The sequence below is a fragment of the Macadamia integrifolia genome, chromosome 14 (genome assembly GCF_013358625.1).
Source record: "Macadamia integrifolia cultivar HAES 741 chromosome 14, SCU_Mint_v3, whole genome shotgun sequence".
Classification (NCBI taxonomy): Eukaryota; Viridiplantae; Streptophyta; class Magnoliopsida; order Proteales; family Proteaceae; genus Macadamia; species Macadamia integrifolia.
The window spans coordinates 18059368-18077590 of record NC_056570.1 but is presented as its reverse complement, the minus strand read 5'-3'; the positions used below and the strand labels follow the sequence as shown (position 1 = coordinate 18077590).

The window sequence follows — 18223 nt, the reverse complement described above, 5'->3', positions numbered from 1 at the left end:
CCACCTTGACTCAAGGTTAGAAATTTCAGGGACAGGCTGGCCCTCAAGGCCAAAATTTTTGGGTCGGTACTTGTTTGGGATCAGGTGGGTCTTGGCTATCAGTGCCAAACTTGCATCCCTAACTATTACCATTGTAGTAAAATATTGTGCATTTTGGTTTAATAATGGTCGATGCCACGTGGGCTATATGTCAATACATTGCATTGACCATGTTTGTCTGTGAATGGAAGAGTTACTTTCTATAATTATTACAGCTCCGAATGTCATATTTATTTTTATAAATCAGAACAATACTTCTCTTCTATTCATCTAAAATTTCTTTTTGCTTATAATCTTATTAAAACAACTTGATTAACCAAGATAAACCACATATTCTTAAGCTCTTTCACACTTCTATTGAGACCTTATCTGGACCTTGTGCCTTGCCTATTATCCATCCTCAAAGTTTGAAATTGGAACTTAAAATTAATAGGACTATCAAGAACATGAAGGTGATGAGATAGACAGACTTGGTGGAATGGTGTTGTCAGCACCTATAAAAATGCCTATGAATGATTGAGGGCTTTCGCAAGTGAGCGCTTTTGTTCACTGAACAATTTCAAAATATCTTATGGCATAATTATTTTTGCTTCCCGCCTGTTCTTTAGTCAACCACTTCATCGAAGGCCCGAATCTGTAACTCAAAAAAAATCAAGACTCTTTTGAGGACTTGACAATGGCAGACTTTGATCATCGCCTGCTCGCCGAGAACTGACTGAGACGAGCACAAACCAAGCTACATTGGCCAAAAATGATCTTCTAGAGCTAGTTTTCAGACAAGAGGGGGAATAAATCCAAGCGAAACCGTCGAAAAGATCAAAGTTCATTAAAGCCATCGATATCGCAGGACGTCTTCGTTACTGCTGGTCCTCCTTCGTCGGCTACATGGAGGATGCTCTGGACTATTGAAAAGAGCACTTTAGCTTTTTTATCATGAGGAATGCTTACCTCGTCAGGACTTGAATATGGATGTTTTGTAGCTTAAGAACTTGGATTTCTCATACCCATCTAAACCCCATGTACAGATCCTCTGCAATATCTCCCTGAATGTCTTCTCTAGTGAAGACCGTAGCCTTAGTTGAGAGAGAGCTCTGAAGTCTCAACAACATGAAAACAGTCAAGAACAAAAACATGGAATGTATTTTTTTTTTTTTCCATTCCAGAATAAGGTCCATTATCGAGAACATTCCAAGATTCTAGTACGAGAATGTATAACATACTGTGTTCTTGATGTTCTAGAACACATTCTACCTTCTGAACACGTTCTAAGAACGCATACCAAACATAGCCTTTATTGTGGCTGCTGTTGTATACCATGCATTGACTATTATGCTCATCCTCTAGTACAATTTGTTTGTTAATTATACAATGAGGAGGAGGAGGAGGAGGAGGGGGGCACAGAAAATGAGTTACTATAATTTCTTTTATCCAAATGCTTCTGGCGTATATTGCAAGTACATTCTTTCATGTATTTTTGAAAGGTCACAAAGAAAATAATAAAAAGAAGGAACACCAATATATTGTAAATTCAATCTCAAACAAAAGATAACTTACGTGGAACATATTTCTGAATAATCATTCAGTACCCTGCGACCATCATCTTTGCCCTGTTGCAGTAATGGCATAACATATTCTGTAAATACTTCTGTTGCTCCTCCCAAACTCCATCCTATTAGAAGCAGCCAACAGAACTTCCTGTTTATTATAGTCAGTATTAAGGAGCTTAAGTGATTCAGCATGCTTCTCACCACCCTGCCGCCCCTAGCTTCTCTTTCCGCTTCAACATAGATCGGGTTTATCTGTTTGTCATTGATTCTCCCTGACCGTGCACCATGTTGGTCTGCAACTTGGATTTCTCAGCATCAAGTCTCCTCAAAGCAGTCGAACTTAGTTTTTCACCACTATTTTCTTCAGGTAAAAGATCCACTACCTCAATCTGGTTGTGAAAAAGAAAAAACCAATGGAAGTGAGGGAGATCCAAGTCCATTAAATTCTAACTTCATATAGACTATAGGAATTCCATGGGAATTAGATGAGCTAGCCTGTTAAGTTAAAATCATGCATGGGACACAACTACTGTCCTGCTTCAAAATGAGAATATTATATAAAAAGTGAAAGCTTGTCCAAGACAAGGTAAAATATGGTGTGAACGATGCAGTAAACAATAGTCGAAACCAGTTTCTCTCTTTTTCTTTTCTTCAGACAAAGGTCTTGCTTCCTCAATCTGTGAGCGTATCCAAAAGAAATAGAGGGACCACGTCAACCAATTTCTGATCCACATTGACATTGAAAGATGTTGGGATCAAATTTCTAAAACATTTGCATAATCTTACACATCCTAATTAATTTTCTCTTATCCTGCGCAGAATTGCACCCCCACTTTGAAATAAGACACCATCTTGGAAAGTGGAAGTTTCAGTATAAGCAAGGTTGAAAGGCACAAAAAGGCATGAAATATAACATTTTCCAATGTATATAAGGTAACCACAAGGATATGATCATAATATACCCATTAAATTTAGTGTTCTATTTATTCATTCAAAAATGATTGTGTGTGTGTGTGTGTGTGAGAGAGAGAGAGAGAGAGAGAGAGAGCTCCAAAACTAACCTTCAATTGTGGCAGACCTTTCTCAGCTCTTCGCTTGTTAACAGAGATTCCTCCAGCCCAAGTTTCTTTGCTGGAAGAACAGAACACTGACAAATAAAGTGTATGGAGAAAATTCAAAACTGTAAATTAACTGGTAAGGGCATAAATATTTAAGAAGAAACCTAATCCCTTTTATATACCATCAAGCATATATCACCAGTGAACACAAAACAGCTCAACTTTTCAAGGGACCATAGCCTCAGGAAAGGCAATCCAGATCATCTCATTTAACTTCTAGTGTAGTCAGGCAGGATTGTCCAAGTCAGTATAAGATGAATACACAAATGAGTACTACTTCCATATAACCGTAGTCAATTGCAAATATTAGTATATTATAGAAATGGAACATGTGCAATCAGCCAATCACATGGAAAGGGTCAGCGAACGGTCTTTTCAAGGCCGTGCTGAGACCACATCATGTTTAAATTAGCATCAATCTGACACAGTAAATCCAGAGAAACAAACACACAAGTTGAATGCATGCCTGTATCCACAGAAGTATGTCTTCTCAATCTCTACAAGATGTACAAGTTTAGGCTGAACTTTCAAAGTCTAATGCGTGTATTTTGTTTAATTTATCCACACTGTTTCATAATTTTTAACATACTCATTAGCATTTAATGGTTATTAATATAAGCAAGTGGACAATGCAATAAAATCATGCTTCAAATTTAAATAATGAAATTCAAGTATGATAAAGTGAATGAATCATCAACCTATAAAGAGAAAATACAATTACATCATTATGCCATGGACATATTAAATGTACCTGACAATAATAGCATCCAAGTTGTCATCAACAATTGATAGGCCATAAGGTTCCACTATAGCTTCCGTTTTCACATTCAATCCTGGTTTAATGGACTGCAATCAAGTCCAAAGGTAAGCATTTATCCAGGTAACAAGAATACATCAGATATGTTTTTATAACAATATCATCTTTCCATTTGTATAAGAGGTGTCTACTTTTGTAGAGTTCATAAAAAGCCTAACCATTGGTTCTATATACCAAATTAGTTTAAGCAGAAGTGAAATAAACATTTATAATATCTATAACTAATCAATTTAAGGAATGATGTTGATGGATAGCATAACTACCATAACATGCAACAGTCTATAATAAAACAGTGGGCAAAGTATCCCTGAATTGTTGGGGCACTCAGATTTTAATATTCATTCTCTCTCTCTTAATAAAAATGAATGTAAAAATCATTGTGAAGGGCCATAGGGTACCCTGGCGGCTCAGAGAACCCTTGCCTCAAAAACATAGTTGTTAAGGTGTTGCCCAGGCATCCAGGAGCCTTAGTTGCTGTGGTCAACTAATGGTGTCGCCTTTTGTCTAGGCCCCCCAACGCATTAGGTCGCATAAATGCCGTGACAGATATACCTAAATAATTCAGAAAAATTAAAGTTTCAAGTGACGTATGACAATACCTTCCGAATTAGCTAAAAAAGGGCATTAAATGGAATGAAGTGATTTTGTGATTATACCTTCCTAGAAAGATCTTGATATTATATGCTGTCACAATTGCCAAAAGTGATTATATAGAGGCAGAACTTAGATATATAATTATATGGCTTGAAATTGCTGCAAAAATATACAGATGTACAGATTATTAGGGGATATTTGAGTGATACAGTGTAGTTTCAAGTTCGTTTAGGGTCCTTGAATCTTTGTCATAGTTGTCTAGGTGACTAGGCGATCCCATACGGAGTAGGGGCCTGGACAACTAAACGACACCAAAAAGGTGCTTAGGCGGTGCCTAAAAACCCCAAGGTGTTGTCCAGCAAGGGGCACCTAGACAACTATAATCTTCATAGTCTCATTTTGCAAAGGTGGAGCCTGATCGCCCAACACATCTTGTTCAAAATGGATTCTGAGATCAAGTAATGCATCAGCGATGGCTTAGATAAAGAAGCTGCAGAGGGCTTTTTGTCACATTGGGCCTACTAATCCCCTTCCCGAGTCATAGCCTGTGTTTTCAATTGGTGGAGTGCACTATAATTGTTATTATCCACCAAGAAAGTGGAGGACTAGTTACAGGATGAATTAACCAAAAGTCATCCTGAGTCCTGACATTCCCTATATCTAAACAAAATTGTGCGATGCGAAGAAATTTTCAGTTTTAAGTTTCCTAAACCTTTTGACCAATCTGATTTCTTGCAAAATTTTATTTTTTGACATAATTGAGAGGTAACAAGAAGATTAATGACTTTAAACAACGTATACAATAAAACCTCATAATGATGCAGAAAACTAGAAAATGCAATGATAAAGATTTTTCTATCTTACCTTGATGAAATACTCAACAGCTTTCATCCTCATCTCGATGGGCTCAATTAGGTATGCCAACTGAGAAAACAAATCATCCATTTAAACTACTTATTGATTATTGATGAGCATAGTTATGTGTGAAATCTTAGGTAGTAAAGCATGCATTTTTACATATATAGAATGGAACTACCTTGAGTTTTTCTATCTTTTTGCAGATTTGTATTTTAAAGGCCTTAGGGACTATCGGGCGACATATCTCCAATTTTAAACATAAAGAGGTCCCGTTTCTTTTCATGGCTACAAAGAGGGCGAAATTCTAGCAAGATGGACATGTTGCATTAAAAGTACACATTCATTTTGGGACATGTACACGTAATTATTCTTTTCGGGTCACAAAAAGAATAATGGACCATAACATAACCGAGATGCAGGCCCAGCCCGTCTGCAGTTGTCCCAGGGACATAAGAGAATATTCCAAAAGTCAACAAAGATGGAGGAACCCACACACTTGGGCACTACACTCTCTCTCCTTCCCCTTGGGTGATTTTCTCTTTTTTGGAGATTTTGTGAAGATTTTCTCTCTCCTAATGTCCACTTAAAGACAAAGGGCATAGAAGAAAATTCCAAATCAATTAGAAGATTGTTCAAATCGGTCAAAGCAAAGAAGGAAATTCGGGCTAAGTTAGGTTGTGCGCAAGTTTGAAGAAAAGAAAAGAGAATCTTTCCTATTTTATCTCTCAATCCAAACCAAATAGGAAACCCACCAGCCAAATCCTTTTCTTTCTTTTTCTCCCCTAATTTCTCTTTTTTTTTTTTTCTCCATTCTCCTACCTCCACCTTATCACAAATTATCCAAAAGGGGCCAACACTTGGACGTTCTCTTATTCTTTCCCCTTTTTTTTCTCTTTTCTCTTTTCTCTTTTCTCTCCTATTTTCCACCTCATCAACAAAAATCTCAAAAAAATCCCCTAAACTAGGAAACTAAAATCATTGAACTACCTCCTCATTCCCTATATAAAAGAGTCGACCAAAGAGGGAGGGTGCACTTTTCTTTTTAGGGTTTTCTCTCTTCCTCTTTTCTTCTCTAGGTTTCATATGCTCTAGTTCTAGTTTTAGTTCTTCTTTGCTTTTGCTTTGAACACTTTTGTAATTCTTTTTTTTTTTATTAATGCAAGTCTTTCTCTTTGTTAATGCAAGTTTTATTTTTATTGTTTTATGCAATTGAAGTTGTAAGTTTAATTTCTAGTTCTAGACTTAGTTCTAAGTGACAAGAACCAAGTATGGAGCATCTCTTTTCAAGTTTAGATTTGCCTTCTCTAGGCCTAGCAATTTCATATTTCAATTATTCCAAATCTGGTTTTTAGGGTAGGTAGCATTTCAAATCTCAACCAATTTTTCAAGTTCAAGTATTGAAGTTATAGTCGGTAGGCTTCTTCATAAGTCTTCTTATCCCCCTCTCATTCCTTCTTCTTGCTACCCATTCATTCTTAACTTAGGCTTTTAATTTCGGATTTACTTTATTGTTTTCCCTTTCCCCCAAGGTTCATGGCTAGCCGATGCATTGGCTCTGCCCCTCCTAGCCATAGAATCATCCTTTTATTTCAGTTTTTACTTTCAGTTCTTTACTTTCAGTTATCCTTTTCCCTAAAGATAAGTAGTGAAGCCCTTGTAAGAGTTACTCTCTAGTCAACTAGGGAAGCTTGCATTAGTTGCGGTGCACCCCTCGGGCTAAGTAGAGAAACCTACTTGTGTGCCTTTCTCTAACTTTCTTCCCTTTCAATTTCAGCACTTTTAGTTTCTCTTTACTTTATTTCAGCACATTTACTTTCAGTTATTTACTTTTTATTTGTGTGATTTAAAGTATTTAAATTCCTAGATGTGTTGGTTAAGACTTTTTTAGATACATTTGTTTAGGGCGGTAATTAAAAGTAGATCACCATAATTAATCTATGCACTTTCACATCACTAGAGAAAAGCCTAAACTAAAGTGGCTGCTCTCATTGTGTTAGACCTGTTAGCTACACTAATCCGTACGCTTGCGGTTACTTTTAAGTCTCAAACAAGTTTTTGGCGTCATTGCCGGGGGAGACAGTTCCATATTATTTTTTGCTTTCTCTTGGTAAATCGGAGTGCTTTGTTTTCTTTTTCTTTCATCACTAATTGAATTTCTGAGAAGAAATTGCAATAATAGTTGTATCAGTGAAGGTTGCCAAGCCTTACAGTATGGTAAATATAGGTTTTGCCCTGTAGCAATACCTCAGGAATTGAGCAACCCCGTATCCCTGCCGGTGAGCTCACAAAAAGCAAAAAATGAATGTGTAAACAGGACCTCTTTACATGTAAAATTGGAGATATGGCGCTTGATAGTCCCCAAGGCCTTTAAAATACAAATCTACAAAAAAACAGAAAAACCCAAGGTAGCTCCAATTTTATATGTAAAGTGGTCCTATTTCTTTTTATGACTACGGAGAGGACGAAATTCTGAGCTAGATGGACGTCTTGCATTAAAAGTACACATTCATTTTGGCACCTGTACAAGTGATTATTCTTTTTAGGTCATGATGAGGGTATTTCTTCCCAACCACGGCACGGGCAGGGATCGTCCTAACCAATGTTGCACCTCGGCTATCCATCAGGCCGTGTTGCCACCTCGGCCATCCATCAAGTCGTGTTACCACCTCGGCCTCTCCCCATGCCAAGCAGACACCTCAGCCTCTCCTCATGCTGAGCAGCCACCTCGGCCTCTTCTCATGCCAACCAGTCACCTCGACTCGGCTGACCTATCACCTCGGCTCGGCACAACCAAATAAAGCACCCAAAAACGTGCACACATCCACTCCTATATTCAAGGGACGTGATCCCTGATCACGGGGATAGGACTATCGACTACACATCATCAGAGGCGTCCACCCCTCTCACGACTTGCACCTCCGAGATCAATGGGGAATATTCCCAGAACATGCCTTGGAACCTGGAATATTCCCAGAATCACAGAACCACTCCCCTCAAGGACTCTACGCCTAAACAGGACTCCACAAATGCCCCTCTTTCTCTTTCCATCAGCAGCCTATAAATACCAAGGTAAGCCTCCATCATAGGGGATCAATCACTTCCTTAACTGGAAAAGATCTCTTGAGCATCTGCTGTGGAAAGATCTGACTTAGGCATCGGAGAGTCCCCTGTCGGGTCAGCCAGGCTCTCCCCTGTCTTCTCTTCTGTGCAGGTCGGTTGGAGCATCAGGAACTGCAGGGAAGATCACCAGGTCAATTTTTACCACATCAGGTCACAAAAAGAATAATGGACCAGAACAGAACCGAGATGCAGGCCCAGCCCGTCTGCAGTTGTCCCAGGGGTATAAGAGAATATTTCACAAGTTAACAAAGATGGAAGGACCCACAAACTTGGGCACTACACTCTCTCCTTTCCCTCGGGCGATTTTCTCTTTTTTGGAGATTTTGTGAAGATTCTCTCTCCTAATTTCCACTTAAAGACAAGGGGCATAGACGAAAATTTCAAACCATTAGAAGATTGTCCAAATAGGTCAAAGCAAGAAAGGAAATTCAGCCAAGTGAGGTTGTGCGCAAGTTTGAAGGAAAGAAAAGAGAAAAAAAAAAGAGAATCTTTCCAATTTTATCTCTCAATCCAAACCAAATCCTTCTCTTTCCTTTTCTCCCCTACTTTCTCTTCTTTTTTTTTTTTTCCTCCATTCTCCTACCTCCACCTCATAAAAAACGATCCAAAAGGGGCCCACACTTGGACGTTCTCTTGTTCTTTCCCTTATTTTCTCTCTTTTCTCTTTTCTCTCCTATTTTCCACCTCATCAACGAGAATCTCAAAAAAATCCCCTAAACTAGGAAACTAAAATCGTTGGACTACCTCCCCATTCCCTATATAAGAGAGTCGACCAAAGAAGGAGGGCGCACTTTTCTTTTTAGGGTTTTCTCTCTTCCTCTTTTCTTCTTTAGCTCTAGTTCTAGTTTTAGTTCTTCTTTGCTTTTGCTTTTAACACTTTTGTAATTTTTTTTTTTTTTAATCAATGCAAGTCTTTCTCTTTGTTAATGCAAGTTTTTATTTTTATTGCTTTATGCAATTGAAGTTGTAAGTTTAATTTCTAGTTCTAGGCTTAGTTCTAAGTGATAAGAACCAAGTGTGGAGCATCTCTTTTCAAGTTCAGATTTGTCTTCTCCAGGCCTAGCAATTTCAGATTTCAATTATTCAAATTCTGGTTTTTAGGGCTGGTAGTATTTCAAATCTCAACCAATTTTTCAAGTTCAAGTATTGAAGTTCAAATCGATAGGCTTCTTCATAAGTCTTCTCACCCCCCTCTCATTCCTTCTTGCTACCCATTCATTCTTAACTTAGGCTTTTAATTTCAGTTTTACTTTATTGTTTTCCCTTTCCCCTAAGGTTCATGGAAAGCCGATGCATTGGCTTTACCCCTCCTAGCCATAGAATCATCCTTTTATTTAAGTTTTTACTTTCAGTTATCCTTTTCCCTAAAGATAAGTAGTGAAGCCCTTGTAAGAGTTACTCTCTAGTCAAGTAGGGAAACTTGCATTATTTGCGGTACACCCCTCTAGCTAAGCAGAGAAACCTACTTGTGTGCCTTTCTCTAACTTTCTTCTCTTTTAATTTCAGTTCTTTTAGTTTCAACACTTTCTTTTCCCTTCACTTTATTACTTTACTTACTTTATCTCAACCCTTTACTTCATTGCCTTTTATTTCAGCACTTTTACTTTCAATTATTTACTTTTTATCTATGGTTTGAAGTTTTTAAATTCCTAGATGTGTTGGTTAGGATGTTTTTAGATGCATTTGTTAAGGATGGTAGCTAGAAGTAGATCACCATAATTAATCTGTGCACTTTCGCATTACTAGAAGAAGCCTAAAATAAAGTGGCTGCTCTCCTTGTGTTTGACCCATTAGCTACACTGATCCGTACACTTGCGGTTACTTTTAAATCTCAAACACTCATCATCCAAGAAAGTGTGCAAAAACATTTGAATAAATGACATAATCATAAAGATTTAATAAACAAAACAAACCTCTTTGTCAGCCAGCATTGGTCCATCACAAACCCCCACAACCACCCGATCCCTGGCAAACTCCGCCGCTGCCTAATAAAAATCACTTCATGTTTTTAACAATAGCCACAAAGATTTGGTCCAAATAGACAGAATTTATAGAGGAGATGATATATTGGGAATCAAGGGTAGGAACTAAAACCTTCAGAAGAAGACGATGACCATCATGTAAACGATCAAAGGTTCCTCCAAGAACAACAGAACCGTAGGGTTCACGAACCAATCTATTCTCAAAAGCTTTCTCTAAATCAGAGACCAATTCATTACTTCCCATTCTGCATAGACCAAAAACGAAAGAAAAATAGGGCAGGAGAGAAAATAAATTGTAAGGGTTTCACAGATTAATCAAAAGAAATTAAGCCAAAAAAGCCATGAATTTAAAATCAAAGCAGAGATGAGTTGATCTTAAAGTTCCCCCATGGATTCGGCGAGCTTCTTAAGAATCTCAACACCTAATTTCTCTTAATCTAGAGATGGTCGAATTATATACAGAAGGCATTGAACCTAGTAATGATTTGAAATGGGTTCACTAAGAAGACAAATAAGCATCAACCAATAGCCAAGAAGGTGTCATATGTCAATTTCTTCCCATGGTTTCGCTGCAAAAGTATCACAGTTGAAAGTTAAAAACTAATCAAAATACTGCAATTTCAAGACAGCTGTTCCACTCCCAAGTCCCACTTGCAAGAAAGAGAAATATGATTAGGTTAACCTGAATTACCAGGGAAGTTGAAGATTGAAACTCTGACACTACCTGCTACCCCACTGATTGTGGCTGGAGAGAGATTCTCTACCTTAAATGCTTATGCTTGCACATATGCACCTGAAAATGAACCTGGGAAACGACTATAAAACTATCACATTTATTTTTTTCCTTTTTGGTGAGTATAACTATCATATTGAGGTAACGCACTAAATCTTCTCTTTGGTATCATTTTTATTTTTGTTTATGCTCTATTTAACAAAAATCATTAATTGCATGGTTTTATATCTAAATCAGACCTACCTAATAATTAATTGAGAAATGTTTTTTTGTCCGAAAGTGTGGTCTATACGCTCCATGTGTCTCTCTTTCTCCTCCCCAAGACAAAGAGTAGAGATGTCTTTTCACCTAGGAGGAGGCCTTGGACATGGACCCGGATTCTCTCCAGTCCCCTCCAGCGTGCATCGGACAGCTGCAATGGGCATGCCCCCCATTTGCCTCCCAACTGATGCAGTTGGGCGTTGGGCTTGAGATAGCCTTTGATTTGATTCATTTTTCTTTCCTTTTTAGAGTTAGAATTAGTATAGCAGATTTTTATTTGAAGAGATTTTATTTCTATCTTAATTTAGATGCAATATTTGTTCCAGTTTCAATTAGGAAAGTAGGTTTATTTTCAGTCTTTAAATAGTGTACCCAACAGATGACAGAATTGAATGAAACTGAAATTAGATTTTGGATGAAATTATGGCTGTCGTGGGCTGCTTATTTCTTGTTCTCCTTCTATGAAATTCTCTCTCTGAATTCTTCTCTTCTTTCCTTCTTATCTTCTTCTTTTCTCTGATATTTTCCCTATTCCTTTGCTCATTACTTCCCAAACCTGAGAATACCCTGTTCTGGGCGGTAGTTACAGCCCTCTTGAAGCTGATCGAACTCCCTCTCCTTTGATCTGTTTGGGCTGAGATTTGGGTCGAAGGGTGCTACCTTGAAGGCGACTCAAACCCTATAATATTAACCCCAAAGCTTGGATCTGTTGCGAGGAATCGACTTGATACCAGATCTAGTTCTGCAACTCGTGCCAAACTTGACTGCAGCAGTGTAGTTGACGTCTCAGCTCCTCCATTTGAAGATTAGAGGCTTGGATTCACCACGATTGGGGAAAACGACCTTGTTCCCAAATTTGTGAGGGTTGGAACCTTGGACATGGATCGATTTCTGGGTTACCCTAGTTCTGTTTATCGTAAGGAAGAAGCTAAGTCTTTCCTTTTTTACACTTAAACCCTTATTGCTGATTATTTACTTTTAGACCCCTTATTATCTGATATTTTCATAAATAACCTTCATTCTGGAATTTTATTTCTGTTTAACCCCACCAGTATCTTTATTTCCAGAATTGATCCTTCTCTTTGGTTTAATTCCTGTTAAGTCCTTAGTCCATTATTTCTCTCTAAAAGCTCCTAAATTATACCAGAAATTACAATATTGCCCTGGTTTGCCTAGATTGAAATATTTGTTCTCTTGTGGGCCCATAAGCGATCCGATTTCAGTCCTTGAAACTCGGATCCGCATCAAGTGGTATCAAAGCCAGGTTTCCTGCACTTTTCTAACCTTGACAGGTCACATCACTAATGCTAGAGTTGCACAAGTTGTATCGTGAGGTACTTGAGAACCAAAAGAAAACTAATGCCAAGGTTGAGAAGAATGAAGCAAAATATGACAAGTTCATAGACGAGACTCAAGATGCCCTCACTAAGATTTTTGCCTTTATGCAAAAGTCTAAAACGTGAGTCGATGAAGGACCATCTACACCACCTCCTCAATGTAATGCCCTACGGATTGAAGATACACCTCACCGAGTGCAACATGATCCTGTTATACCCCAAGATGTTACCCGACAATTTTCTGATAGAGATTATGGCATCAACGTTGAGGTTCCAGAGTTCAATGGTGAAAAGGGACCTAAGGAACTTCTTGACTGGCTTACTAAATTTGAGAAGATTTTTGCATATAAGTCTCTTCCAGACGAGAAAAAGTGTGAACTCATCCTCACCAAGTATACAGGGTATGCATACAAGGTTTGTCTGAAGACTTGAACTCGTTACCAATTGGGAGGTTATGAAACAGATTCTGACTGAAAAATTTGTTCCTCTTAATTATGAAAAGGTAATGTTCCATAAACTGCTTAACTTGCAACAAGGTAACAAGGAAGTGGATTCCTAACCCCTTGAGTTCCACAAGCTGTCTTCAATGTGTCAACTTCAAGAAACAGACCAGCTACGGGTGATGCGATATATCAGTGGGCTAAGTACTGAGATCCGACTCGAGTTGGCTAACACTGATTTCAGGTCCGTTGATGTGGCAGCGGCTCATGCCAAGACAGCTGAAGAGAAGTCCATTTATTGGAAGGGTACGCTCAAGACTTTTGCAGTTTATAGGCCTCCACCACGTATGGAGGAAAAGAAGCCCGAAGCTCGCAGAGTAAAAAAAAAAATGTCAGAGTTCAACAAGGACAGTGATGGCTTGAAGAACATCAGATGCCATAGTTGTGGCGAGAAGGGTCACTACTTCAACAAGTGTCCCAGCAGGACTCATTCTGTGAATGCAGTAAAGAAGCAACCAATTGAGAAAAGTGAGGATGAATCTACTTTATATCCTTATCCCCTCGAGAAAGATGATATGTTCGACTATGGTGATGAGGATGTAGATGCTCATTCAGCAAATCTTTCATCATTTTCAAACAGACTAGTTGACAAGGCTCCTCTCTTTAGACAGAAGGGTACTCTCATGCACTGCTCCAACCCTACTGATGTTCATGCAGTTGTTGATATTGGGACAGAAGCAAATTTTATATTTGCTGAATTTGTTCGAGCACACAACCTTCCACGGAAGCAGCTTTTCAATAAGATTCACGTGCAAGGTTTTGGACCCACAGCTCGAGAAGAGGCCACTGCAGTTGTTCGAGTACACTTACAGTTTGGGCCGTTACAGTACTATGTCACCTGTTTGGTCACCCCATTGGCGCACTGTGATATTCTTCTAGGATGACCTTAGCAGCGACATGCAGGCATTCTCTATGATGGCGCACCAAACACCATCAAAGTGAAGTAAGGAGGTCGTATTTACTTAATGAGGCCACACGTATTATCAGACATTCCACGTCGTCAACTGACTCCTGCTCTAGTGACACATCAGCCTACTCTCCCCATCGTGGAGTTGTGTTTTGTCATCTGCTTCGATATACATGCCACCTCATCGGTGAGCGAATTGCAAGGGTATCTTGGGAGCACGACCTAACTCGACGGAGTTGAGTTCTTTCAAGACCGGGAGAGCTGATGCAATTGGGTGTTGGGCTTGAGATACCCTTTGATTTGATTCCTTTTTAGAGTTAGAATTAGTATGGCAGATTTTTATTTGAAGAGATTTTATTTCTATCTTAGTTTAGATGCAATATTTGTTCCAGTTTCAATTAGGAAAGTATGTTTATTTTCAGTCTTTAAATAGTGTACCCAACAAAGGACAGAATTGAATGAAACTGAAATTATGGATGCCGTGGGCTGCTTATTTCTTGTTCTCTTTCTCTGAAGTTCTCTCTATAAACTCTTCTCTTCTTTCCTCCTTATCTTCTTCTTTTCTCTGATATTTTCCCTATTCCTTTGTTGATTACTTCCCAAACCTGAGAATACCCTGTTCTGGGTAGTAGTTACAACCCTCTTAAAGCTGATCGAACTCCCTCACCTTTGATCTGTTTGGGCTGAGATTTAGGTCAAAGGGTGCTACCTTGAAGGTGACTCAAACCCTATAATATTAACCCCAAAGCTTGGATCTGCTGCGAGGAATCGACTCGAAACCAGATCTAGTTCTGCAACTTGCGCCAGACTTGACTGCAGTAGCGTAGCTGACATTTCAGCTCCTCCATTTGAAGATTGGAGGCTTGGATTCACCACAGTTGGGGAAAACAACCTTGTTCCCAGATTTTTGTGAGAGTTGGAACCTTGGACATGCAGCTGGATCAATTTCTGGGTTACCCTAGTTCTGTTTATCGTGAGGAAGAAGAAGCTAAGTCTTTCCTTTTTTACACTTAAACCCTTATTACTACTTATTTACTTTTAGACCCCTATTATCTGATATTTTCATAAATAACCTTCATTCTGGAATTTTATTTCTGTTTAACCCCACTACTATCTTTATTTCCAGAAGTGATCCTTCTCTTTGGTTTAATTCCTGTTAAGTCCTTAGTCCATTATTTCTCTCTAAAAGCTCATATATTGTACTAGAAATTATAATATTGCCTCTGATTTACCTAGTTTGAAATATTTGTTCTCTTGTGGGCCCATAAGAGATCCGATTTCAGTCCTTGGAACTCGGATCTACATCACCAACAAACCAATTTGGTCTGGAGAGGCTAGCACACTTAAAGAGGATCTCGTTCCACTCAACATATAGAAATGCATTACCAGGTCCACCCAGCCGTCGGATGGCTCCTTGGGCATCAAGGATCCAGGTCTGAAGCGGAAATAGGATGCATCCCACGAAAAGCTTGTGATATAATTGAAAATGAAAACAAAAATAGTTTACCACACAAATGGAAATGTCATAATGCTATTCACTAGGGCTGCAACAAGGCTGGGCTTTTTAAGACTAGCCCAAACCTGAGTCTCCTTGGCTAGGCCTAAGCCCGACCTTGAATCAAGGCCTAAAAACCATAGTTTTTAAGGTGTTGGTAAGGCGACGCCTTAGTAGCGCCTTGGCGCTGATGCGGTCTAGAGATGGTAAAGCAGTGCTCTACCTTATGTGAAGTGGCACCTGATGGGGTTTTTTTTTTTTTTTTTTAAAAAACATATTTTAAAATTACTTGATGAAGATTCCAAATATAGATTTTTTATTGGTAGATGTATGGTTTTGTTATCACTTGAGATGTATGGGATCAACTTTACTCCACCAAAAATAACCAAAACAAACAAAACAAAAACACGATTCATCAATAGGGTTTGGATTTTGTCAAGAGTTTTAAGAAAGGGCTTTGAGAAGGAATCAAGGAATAAGGAAGAACCACTGATCCAGGCGATCATTTTGCTCCGACAGCAATGAGCTTCATTCTTCTTTGACAAGAATAGAAATATAGTGAATGACCTTAGGGCTTAGGCACTCATTTTGGCATCATAAAGGTAAGTATAATAAATACTTATATTTTTTATGTCTTCTTTTCTTTATATTTATAATTTTATTTCATAATTATGTATTTATATTATATGTTAATATGATTTATGATTGATGATTGATGATTGATGAAGTTGAACTTAGTTTATTCACTTTATTGATTTGTTTTCTTAATGAATATCTTACATTGGTATAAATATGATCCTTTAATATTTATTTAACATATGAGTAATAGGATTCAACTAGGATTTGAGCCAAATAGATTGGTTTTATAAAAAAAAATTACACAGGAACGCTTTAGTCGATAAGGCGACGCTTTATGCCTACCTTATATCTAAGGCGCTCCGAAAGACCCTCAAACGCCTCCGTCGCCTTACCGCCTTAAAAACTATGCTAAAAACTCAGGCCTAACCTTGTCGTGCACAACCCAACCCCAGCCCAAGCCCACCCTGATTGGCCCTGATTGGATGGGCCATGCCAGGACTGACCCTAGGGATTCTTCAAAAATGGACCCCCCAAAAAAATTTAAACTTTACCCGTGTCAGACAACTCAAATAAGCTCAATAAAAGATTGCACTAATGGAGATAATGTAAGGTTCATGAAAACTCATAATACAATAAGATCTTGGAGTGTATTTCTCCCAAAATTTCTTTGTAGCAAATTTCCAAGTTCACTGATGTTGCTGCTACAATTAATGGAATAACTAGAGCATTGAGGGAGAAGGTGAGTCAAGGATCTATTTTGTCCTTACTTATGTACAACATTTCATACCTTTCACTAAACAGGCAATTGTTGGAGTTGAAGTTGGAGCGCGAGCTTCTAAGCACCACAGAGTTCTGAAAAAAAAAAAAAAAAACCCATTATCATATTGAATCGACCGATGAAGATATAGAAGCAGGCAGCGAAAGAGAGATGAGTGACTTACCTCTGCTATTAAAATAGATTTCAGGAGAGAATCCAATACCAATCTCAAAGAGGGAACACTCCCTGTCAAATACAACCCACTCGATTCTTCTCTGTGAAGAGAAAACTACAAATCCTCAAGACCTTCTTTTAAGAAATACAAATCCCAAATTGGGATCACAAAGAACATCCTGAGAACCACCAAGACCGAAGAGTCCTCTCTCTGAAACCTTAAAAATCAACTCCGATTTACCTTTCTTTTCTCACTTTCCCTTGTTTAAAATCGGAAACGAAGTTGAAGAAAAACTCATAGCCTCTCAAACCTGAAAAGAAATCCATCCTAGCAGAAGAAAAAGAAGCTCCCCCTCTTTCATGAAATTAAACCCTAAAACGAATAAACCTCTCCCCCAAAACCCAGAAAATTCGAATTAGGGCTTCTATTTCTAACTTTCTACCTGTACCCTACATGGTAGGAGTGGGACTTTTTCCCATAAATTACCATAGATTCCTTTAGGCCCCGTTTGTTTAGCGGGGACCTTGGGAATAGGATAGTAGGATATGCGACAGATATACACAAGCAAAGGAAAATTTTATTTTACCATTTCAAATAGCCGTTTGGTGATTCTTTGGAGGGAAAAGTTCCAGAGGGAGAGGACTAAAGAGGGCACACAGGTTGGAGAGAAAAGTGAGGAAGAAAATTATGGCAATGAAGAGGTGCCGGAGCACTTGTGAGACCATCACTTCACGACAATGAGATTACTCCGTCGATTTTGCAATTGGTTTCTCAGATAGAAGTTAGGTTTTCACCCAAAAGAAAAAAAGATAGAAGTTGGGTGGAGATCAGAGGGTTAGTGCAATGGCGGGGTAGCGGTTGAGCAAAGGTGAGTGCGAGTAGCGGCTAGGAACACTGGTTCCTTGGATGGGTGGTTAATATGCAATCAACACATTCACCTATCTCCAATTGTTTTCTTTCGTCATTATATCAAAGTCCCACTAAATCGGCGAAAAGGGTGGGGTGGGAGAAAGAAATTGGCAACCACATTGGCCGACAAGAAATGCACAGTTTTTTCTTGTTGTCTAAACAAAATCCCACCCCAATATTACCAAAGGCCCTCAAATCTTACGGGGTGGAATAGATCGTACAACAATCCGACCCCATAAATCCATCCCAAGAAAACCCCATCAAACAAACAGGCCTTAGCCACACCTCTGACTAGAAATTATTAAATCCAATATATAGAGTAAGTGGTGGGAGAAGAGATTCCCTCTTTATCCATCTTTTTTCTCATCCTCTTCCTCATCTCTATTCCCTAAACAAACTACTCCACTTAACTGAATTCCCAAAGCGTGACCTAAATAGAACTAACAAACACAAAGACCTGAATCAAAAGTTCCAAATACCAAGAGTCTCCCAAAC

At 38.6% G+C, this 18223-nt stretch overlaps 1 protein-coding gene across 2 annotated transcripts; it reads right to left on the bottom strand.

The window, feature by feature from the left end:
* Window positions 1–1444: 1444 nt before the first annotated feature.
* Window positions 1445–17753, bottom strand: LOC122061683 (phosphopantetheine adenylyltransferase-like). Of its 2 annotated transcripts, XM_042625098.1 has the most exons (8): window positions 16829–17746; window positions 16675–16739; window positions 10188–10320; window positions 10007–10078; window positions 4980–5039; window positions 3456–3550; window positions 2648–2717; window positions 1445–1975 (listed from the first exon to the last, which is right to left on the bottom strand). In XM_042625098.1, exons 3-8 carry the CDS (start codon window positions 10317–10319, stop codon window positions 1835–1837), a joined length of 570 nt encoding a protein of 189 aa, XP_042481032.1. In that variant the 5' UTR covers window position 10320; window positions 16675–16739; window positions 16829–17746; the 3' UTR covers window positions 1445–1834. The 2 variants fall into 2 exon arrangements, with proteins under 2 accessions (XP_042481032.1, XP_042481033.1); XM_042625099.1 differs by lacking the exon at window positions 4980–5039 and having other exon boundaries at window positions 16829–17753.
* Window positions 17754–18223: the final 470 nt, after the last annotated feature.

What these genes read in the sequence shown, in the direction of transcription:
- LOC122061683 (XM_042625098.1), bottom strand. Translation starts at nt 10,319, where the DNA reads ATGGGAAGTAATGAATTGGTCTCTGATTTAGAGAAAGCTTTTGAGAAT. An exon ending in CAATGCTGGCTGACAAAGAG is followed by an intron (nt 5,040 to 10,006) that starts GTTTGTTTTGTT and finishes TTGTTTTCTCAG; the next exon opens with TTGGCATACCTAATTGAGCC. An exon ending in CTGTTGAGTATTTCATCAAG is followed by an intron (nt 3,551 to 4,979) that starts GTAAGATAGAAA and finishes ACTTGATTGCAG; the next exon opens with TCCATTAAACCAGGATTGAA.